Source organism: Coturnix japonica, chromosome 12 (genome assembly GCF_054131305.1).
Source record: "Coturnix japonica strain WE chromosome 12, WE-NBRP24, whole genome shotgun sequence".
In the NCBI taxonomy this organism is placed as follows: Eukaryota; Metazoa; Chordata; class Aves; order Galliformes; family Phasianidae; genus Coturnix; species Coturnix japonica.
Genome location: NC_140674.1, coordinates 20,938,163 through 20,946,691, shown reverse-complemented (window position 1 = coordinate 20,946,691; position 8,529 = coordinate 20,938,163). Strand labels below are relative to the sequence as shown.

The window sequence follows — 8,529 nt, the reverse complement described above, 5'->3', positions numbered from 1 at the left end:
GGTTGGCACTGGGGCTGCCATGATCAGTGAGGGAAGAGTTTGGCCTGTAATTAATGTTTCCCACTTTGTGCTTTGGCTGGCAAACCAAAGCTTTGTTGTATATCTGCTGTTTGGCCCCTGGTGGCATAAACACCAGGAGGCTGTGCCTGGTGTTGCTCTGCTTTGGGTTTGGGTTGCACCAAACCAACACGCAAGCCTAATTTTCCATGCAAGACAGGAGCTGAACCTCCAAGTTTTGGTTTCTTATTGGTCTACATTTCCATGTTTCTTCTGAAAAGTTGTCTTTACTGATTTGTCTGTGGTTACCCATCTGGCTTTCCAAAGTTAGCAGGCTCTGTAGGTGCAGGGTGACCATGAATTTCAACAGAGCCTTGTCCAAACTCACCACCAGTTTAGGAGCAACTCTCCTATGCAGAAATGAGTTGCTGGTGAGGATGAGACTTCTGTGAGGAGCTGCTTCATGCTAGTTGAAGCCTCCTACAGGATGAACCCCCATTCAGCCCTTGGCAAGCCCCGGGAGGTGCTCATGGTGTCCCTGTATTTATCAGCAGGTGCCAGCCCTTCTTACCAATGGCTGGAGGTCATGTCTGGGGCTATCAGCAGCACTGCCACAGCCTTTTTCCATTGTCAGCTCTGCAAATTTCAGTCTGAAACAGTTATCTGCAAATATGCAAAGCTAGGAGTGTGCTTGAAATGTACTTTGAAGGAGTGTTAATGGACCACATGCATCATTTATATCACAGAAATGTAGATTCTAGAGCCCCGAATAAACAAAGTGATTAATCTAGTGTTAAATCTTAATTTACACTCTCAACCTATGAGTTTTCCAAACTGCTTCAGTAACTCAATAAGCGCTGTATAATTTTAAAACCTGCAGTTGTCACATAATCTACTAATACTATACTAGGCTGCTACTATTCAAGCTGTGCAAGAAAATACCCTAACCCAAGAAAGTAGAATTTCTAAGTTAAGCTTTAGTGTGCAGTGAATATGGCATTAAACTGAAGTCCTTGAAAAAGAAGCCCTGGTGAATATGGAGGCAGCCCTGTAAAATGCAGTTATCTTGGTTAAAAACTGGTTAATTTTGCCCCACTGAGAAGCCTCAGTTGTTAATGACTCAGGACCCACTTGGACAGGATTTGTCTGGAGACTCAGGTCTCTGCTGAAACAGCTCAACCCTTCTGCAGAAGGGCCCAAATGTTGGCACACCAATAAGCGCTCTGTTTGAGATTTGGTAGGGAAGAGTTGTTCATGTAGAGACCTTTTCTTAATGAAAATGAGTCCAAGACTCAAATTTCTTGAATTCCACCACTGTTGGTGTCCCCCAGCAATCTGAATTGAAGCTCTTAAAGGGATTGACCGGTTCCCATGCTGTAAGCTGCTCATGGTTTTATATCTCACAGCTGCAGGGTGCCAACCCAAATGGCTGCTGGCAGTGCTAACATTTGGGAGATTTCAGGCTGTTTGCTTCCTCCTCGGCTATAGCACAAGCGTGGAGATGCTTCAGGCTTACACCAGCTGCCTGGGACTTGAGTGTTGTCCTTGATTTAGGTCTCACCCACAGGCTGGTGTTGATGCTTTTTTTTTGTCTGTGATTTATGTGTTCCAGGCTACAGCTTTGCCAGAAATTTCATTTCCAAAGACCCAACAATTTGAAATTCATTTTAACACACTGAATCCAATTATGACATTGAAAATGGTTATTAATTTGTTTTTAAATAACAGTTTCAATTCCAGACCTGAACTCTGTGGTCAGCAGTTCCAATGAGCAGGAGCTCATTGCGGGGGCTGCGACAAGCACGTGTCCAGTGCAGAGCAGCTCTGCAAAACTCCTTATTGATTTCTCTGGAACAGTCTGAAAAGATGGGGAATCAATCCAGCCCGGTATGCTCAGTAATAAACTATCCTTAATCAACTTTTTATTGCTGAAAGCTGTAGACCATTGTGCAGGAAAAGGTAGTTTCGCAGTTCCAAATAAATCACGGAGGCTTACAATTCCCTCAGCTTCTATTAAAGGAGAATTGATTGTTTTCTGCAGCCTGCCCGAAACAAGCAGCCTTTCTTGTCCGGCACTGAGCTCTGAGAGTGCTGGTATGTAGTAAATTCAGTCCGATTGAATGAGGTGGTTTTCTTACTCCTGTTTCACCAAGACAAAGCAAGGCAAGGCATCCCTTCATTCCTGCATTTCCCTGCACCCTGTGCAGGGCTGGGAAAGCTCAGAACAAATGATGGTCCGTGTTGGTGTCATGGGGAAAGGAGGGAGCATTGTGTTATCTGGGGAACAGGAAGGATAATCAATTAATTTCAGAGGGCTGATCAGGGCTGATAAGGTTTAGAACAACACTGCAGCAACCCACCTGCTTTGGGTATCTACAGAAGAGATGAGGATTGAGCGCTACTGTGGCCATGCAGCATTTTGGCAAGAGTAGAGGCCAAAAAACCTTTTTCTTTTTTCAGTGTCTCAATAACCAAAGAAGTCCCATGTGAGGAGCAGTGTCCCAGCCTGGGGAAAGTGCTTGAATTTCCTCAGATATCGATGTCACTCTGGTCCTTTCAGGGGACATCACCAACCACCCCCTCTCCCTGAACCATGCGAGCTCTCATTGGCCACAGCAGCAGCATGCACTCAGATAAAACAGATTTTCTCCAAAAATAAAGTTGTTTCTTTTATCAAAGGGCCGTTGAGGGCAGGTCATCCTGGGAGCAGGACTGTGCACAAGGTAGGGGATGATCCACATGGTCAGTTGGTCTTCAGTTGGGATATTTGCATTGAATACATAGAATTTAGGACAGAGTGGCTGTATGATTTATCTCAAGGGAAATTACTGCCTATGATGAATGCAGAGCTGCAGGAAGATCTGCCTTTTCAAGCTGCTGTTTAAAAAGCTGAATTCTTCATATTTTGTATGCACTGGGAATAATAGACTTTCCTGCTGGTGGGATTCAAATGGATGTCTTCAGAATCGCTGCTGGTGAGCTAATACAAAGAAAACCTTCCAGACATCGGCTTTATTAAAGGAAAGTATTTATATATATGTATTTGGAATAGGCTTGACCTTTATAATGAAAAGCTGTCTAACAATTCCTTGCTGTAAGCAATTTATTTTCTAAGCAGACTGGCAAGGTATGTTTTTTTATTAATTGTGTTTTTCCAGTACTTGCTGGCAGTCCATCAATCCAGCTGTGCAACAGAACAGTATCTGGTTTTCCAGCTCATTGCAGTAGTGGTTTCTAGCAGTAAAATGCAGATTGGTTCTGACTTGAAATTCCTTTACCATTTGTCCACAAAGCCTCCAAAGCTGTGACCCTGCAGTGCCATGTTTCGCCTCTCCCTTAAAGAAGAATGGCACTCCTGGTCCCCAGCACTGGCTGTTTCCATCCGGGATGTAAGGTTTGGGGTTGGGTTGCTCTATCCCTTCCCTCTGGCATCAATGAGGCTTCATGGAGAGATTATCAGGAACTGGCTGGGGACAAATGCAACAGAATTGTCTTGTCCTTGTGTAACTTGTGCAGTGAGACGTGCGTAGAGATGGGATGCAGTAATAATCTGTGATCATTTATACTTCTTAGAGTTGGCGAAGTGAAGAGTGGGTCAAGCAGCAGCAATAGGCAACAGCCCTCAATGGGCATTTTTTGTGGATTGTTTAATAGCTTTGCCATTAAATAATTCAGATTTTTTGTGGGGACCACTTTTATGTGAAAAAAATAAAAATATAAATCACAATCCTTTCCTCTATAACAGAATTATTTAGGATGGAAAGCTTTTAATCTAACTGTCAAATATATGAAATTGGGTGGGACCTCCTATTGTCCTCTGGGTGGCAGGGACAGCTTCTGTTTCTCCTGGAGGCTCTTCCATGTAATGAAGCTCCTTCACTACTAGAGGAAGGTTAGGTTACAGGTTGAGCAAGAAAGGGAGTCTGTTCTGTTTGTATTTACAGTTCAACACACAGGATTAAGAAAGAGACAAAGATGCTTTATATGACAAGTCATCTGAGAGGCATCACCTGTGCTATAGGAAAAAAAGCACAATCCTTGCTTGGTTCTTTTTCTCTTGTTCAGCTAAACCATCTCTTTAAAATGAGTGGACCTGAAAGTTTACACTTAAACAACGTACAAGTCTGGAAACTCAGCCAGTAGCAAAGAGAAAAACTGATTTGATAACTTATGAATACTTAATGATTTTAGGTTGTTGTTGTTGTTTTTAATTTATTTTATTACAGTGTAGGGCAATTGCTTATCTCTAAAGTCATTATTGAATTATACCAAAAGGTATATATGGGGGAGATGTGACCACGGGGATTGCAAAGCTCCTGTTGGTCCCCTGGTGCTGTGGAAGCGCTTCCAGCCAATGCAAGTGGGTGGCTGCAGTTTGGCGGGGTGGTATGAGGAGTAGGCAGGAGGTTTTATTAATTTCTGCCTTCTCATATCCATAAAAAGAGAGGCTTTGTGGTGTTGCCTATCAGGCAGATGTCCCCATGGATGGAGCTGCTATTGCTCTTATGTCTCGTGAGCAATTTGGCTGTGGTGGGAGAGGGCAGTGTTTGTCATGATGAAAGAGAAGCGGGTGATGGTTTGGGTCAAAAGAATAAAAAGCGTATTGAAAGGGATGGAAAGTGCAAGAGAAGAGATGGTGGGATGCCCGGTGATTGTATCCACCTCTCCCTACAGCTGCCATGCAGGACCCAACGGTGGCCATCTCAGCATCCGTGTTGCTGCTGCTGCTGGTGGCTGTGCAGGCAGCCCCGAAGGTGACCCCGGTGGTGATGCTCACCAAGCCAAAGCCACTCCAGCTGCCAGATACCACCGTGCCCTCCTTCACCCCCAGTGCCATGAAAAGCCCCGTCCCTGCAGCCCCGGGCAGAGCCCAGCTGCCCTCCTCCAGCCCTGCATTGCAAGTGGCCACCACACTCTTCCCATTCGAGAATGACACACTGGATGCTGCCGACTTCTTCTTCAACTGCTGTGACTGCTGTCCCCCAGCCGCTGCGCCCCGGGGGCTGCCAGGGGAGCCCGGCCCTCCAGGTGCAAATCAGAACAGAGTTATTTGCTCTTGCACCAGGTGGCTCTGCACAGCCTATCTCACTGTTTCACAGGATTTTGTCTCTTTTATTCTGCTGCTGAAATGCATAGCTGTGGAGCGCTGAAGTCTAATGCAGTTATAATGAATAGTGCATTAGTCTGCAAATGCTTGCTTTGATAGCGCCTATATTGGAGCCAGAAACTATTCAGCCAAGGGAGGGTGGTAAAAATGACAAAATAATTTTTAATACAACACACTCAAGGGATTTTTCACCTCCCGTAACTCGGGAGGCTGTGGAAAGCTTTGTGCTCGTGGTGTGGATGGGAGAAGTTCTCATCCCAGGCAGGTTGTGTTGCGACAGTTGGAGCTGCTGGAGGCTGCCCCCAGCCTTGCATCCCCAGGTGGATGAAAATCTGCAAAAGAAGGAGATGACTGGTGCACGCCTTCCCACCTGCTGCTTGTGCAGCGTGCAGCCGCCCGCCGGATCCTACTTCTGTATTTGCAGATTTAATTCTTTTTAAAGAGAGGGGCAATTACGAAGCTAGGGGAGCTCCTTAGATGCACTCAAATATTAAAAGCAGATTACTTCTGATGTTTTATGAATGCCTGAGCCCCTGCGGCTCTGAGGCAGCTGAAAGTTGGTTTTAAAAAATGTCAAGTGATAACCAAGAGCAAAATGCAAAGCGGTAAGATTTGGGGATTGCAGCAGTGAAAGCAAAGGCTGGGGAGCTGTGTGCCTGACCAGGGCATTCCCGTACCCCCAGGTAAGGCCCCACTGCCCACCACCCCCACACCATTTTGTTCCTGCAAGATTTCAGCTGTGGTGCCTGCAGCACACAAGGAGCAGGTTCAGGTGAAATCTGCTCATGTTATTCGATTTGCATGGCTGTATGGCAGCAAATAAGATACCCAGCTCTCACAAGGGGGGTGGGGGATGGAAATGGAGCTTCCTTTGATCCATCTCTTGATGGCATGCTGCTTAGCTGTTATCTTGAATATTCTCTATATAGTTAAACCTTTGAGTTACTAAGATAGTTTTGTTGATGTGATTACATTACAGGACCTAAGGGGGAGAAGGGAGATGTCGGTCTGCAAGGTCTGCCAGGAGCTCCGGGACCTCAGGGTCCAAAAGGTTTTAAAGGAGAAAGAGGTAAATCAGGCTAACTTCTCATTGGGAAACAAGTACTGTTGTCCTCATTGGATACCACAGCATTGCAGGAAAATTGCTTGGCAATCCTGACATGAGAAGTGCAGAGGTGTCTTCTCCATCTTGCAGCACCCAGCAGCAATAACTTCCCAGGGAGGTGCAGATTAGGGGCAGAAATTCAACTTTAGGGTGAGATGGAGCTGTCTGTGCACTGGGGCTGAGTGCTGTGAGATGCAGCTGAAGTCTCTGAAGGTGATTATTGGAAACAAGCACACAGACAGCACAATGTGCTGAGGAATGTGCAAAATGGTACCAGTCCCTTTCTGTATGATGATTTCTGTGCTACAGACGGTATCACTAATGACATATTCATGGTAAAATGTCCTAGGAGGCAAAGGGGAGCAAGGAGAGCGAGGAGCAAGTGGGAGCCCTGGTTATCCAGGCAAGCCTGGGTTGCAAGGTAAGTAACAAGGAATAGTGTGTTGGACTTTCCTTTTGCTGATGATGCCTCTCCATCTCCAAACACTCCAGTACTAATGCCTTGAACCTTTTTTCTTCCCCAACATTGTCTTAGGTGAAGCTGGAGTAAAAGGCAATAAGGGCAACTACGGCTTCCCTGGGCTGAAGGGACAAAAGGGATCCAAAGGGGACACCTGTGAGAATGGCACCAAAGGGGACAAGGGAGACAGAGGGGATGTTGGAGACCCGGGGGTGGATGGCGAACAGGGTGACAAAGGGGAAAAGGGGGACACTGGGGACAAAGGGTATTGCGGGGAGCCGGGGGGGAGAGGTCCAAAGGGGGAAAGAGGGGAAGGTGGGACAAAGGGAGAAAAAGGCAGCAAAGGAGAGATGGGGGATGAGGGCATTCAGGGGGCTGAGGGAAAGCAGGGGGAAAAGGGTGAGCAAGGAAGTAAGGGTGACAAAGGGGATCTGGGCCCAGCTGGTGTGACAGGACCGTCTGGGCCCAAGGGGGTGGCAGGCAGCAAGGGGGGGCGAGGGGCACCGGGGAGGAAAGGAGCCCGTGGGGCCAAGGGTGCCCGTGGGGATGCTGCCAAGCTCCTGAGATCGGCCTTCAGCGCGGGGCTGTCCAAGCCCTTCCCTCCGCCCAACGTCCCCATTCGATTCGACAAGATTTTGTACAACGACCAGGACGACTACAACCCTGCCACTGGGAAATTCAACTGCAGCGTGCCCGGGGCCTACGTCTTTGCCTACCACCTGACGGTGAGAGGGCGACCGGCCCGTGTCAGCCTGGTGGCCCGCAGCAGGAAGGTGGCCAAGGTCCGTGAGACGCTTTATGGGCAGGAGATTGACCAAGCCTCCTTTCTGACCATTCTCAAGCTGAGTGCGGGTGACCAGGTGTGGCTGGAGGTGGCAAAGGACTGGAATGGGGTCTACGTCAGCTCTGAGGATGACAGCATCTTCACAGGGTTTCTTCTGTACCCAGATGTTTTTGAGGTCCTGCTATAGATACAAAGGATAAAGCTATTAGTGAGGAATGTCCCTTTCTCTCCACCCTTGAGATACAAGCATTGGCTTGTCAATGCGGTGGTGTATTGTTGTAATTCCTAGGTTTTGTGATCTTATAACAAAGATATACTTGTCAAACAGTGATTCATTTTAACTAGAGGCCCCAAGAAGCAGCACATCCTTTGTGCAGGTGGTGACAGCTGAGAGAAAGTGTTGCCCAAGCACCAGCAGGACTAACACAGAACCCAAAGGGCTTTGCATCATGGACTTGATGCTTGTGATCATCATCAAATTACATGATGAAGCTCATTATCCAATTGAAATTTTAATAAAGCCAGCTCCAGCAATCCTTGCAAGTTCAAAACTCCTCTGGACATCAGTACTGGTAACCACTGGAAGGTCGTGGATGTGCTAAAAGCTGTAGAGTTTGATCCATAGAGCCAAATCCAAAACAAACATGAGCACTGAGTTTCTTCAAATCACGTGTAAAGATGTAACGGTATTATATCCATGAATCAGTATTATGTAGTACTTTAGACTTGGTTGTGAATGATATAAAAGTTTATCTAGGAGAGCACTGAGTCTGTTTGATCTGTGTAAAATGCCTCCTGGAGAAAAAACATGCTCTTAACTTTGAAAAGTAAGCAGAGGAGATGCTTGGTGCTTGCCATTAGTCTGCTCTGAAGGCCTCACTGCTGAGCCACTGGTGATTCTACTGGTGCTGCTGGAACAGCCCTGGGCTGCTGGGAGCACTGCAAGAGGAACTGAGAGGCAGCTTTTACAGGCACATGGCCAGAGCTTTGCAGCATGTTTGGGGTGTTAAATATGGCACACAAAATTGTTCTGATCACTTTTTATTTGGTTAGAAATAAAGCTGGAGTCCCATAAT

The 8,529-nt window shown here is 46.7% G+C and overlaps 1 protein-coding gene across 1 annotated transcript; it reads left to right on the top strand.

Moving 5' to 3' along the window:
* Positions 1-4,676: 4,676 nt before the first annotated feature.
* On the top strand, positions 4,677-7,987 carry OTOL1 (otolin 1). Its single transcript, XM_032446727.2, has 4 exons — positions 4,677-5,025; positions 6,084-6,173; positions 6,559-6,630; positions 6,745-7,987. Exons 1-4 carry the CDS (start codon positions 4,677-4,679, stop codon positions 7,638-7,640), a joined length of 1,407 nt encoding a protein of 468 aa, XP_032302618.2. The 3' UTR covers positions 7,641-7,987.
* The last annotated feature ends 542 nt before the right edge of the window (positions 7,988-8,529 follow it).

Excerpts from the sequence above, each read along its gene's own strand:
- OTOL1 (XM_032446727.2), top strand. The coding sequence starts at position 4,677 with ATGCAGGACCCAACGGTGGCCATCTCAGCATCCGTGTTGCTGCTGCTG. Across the intron at positions 5,026-6,083 it reads AGGGGAGCCCGGCCCTCCAG|GACCTAAGGGGGAGAAGGGA; the intron begins GTGCAAATCAGA and ends ATTACATTACAG. Across the intron at positions 6,174-6,558 it reads AGGTTTTAAAGGAGAAAGAG|GAGGCAAAGGGGAGCAAGGA; the intron begins GTAAATCAGGCT and ends AAAATGTCCTAG.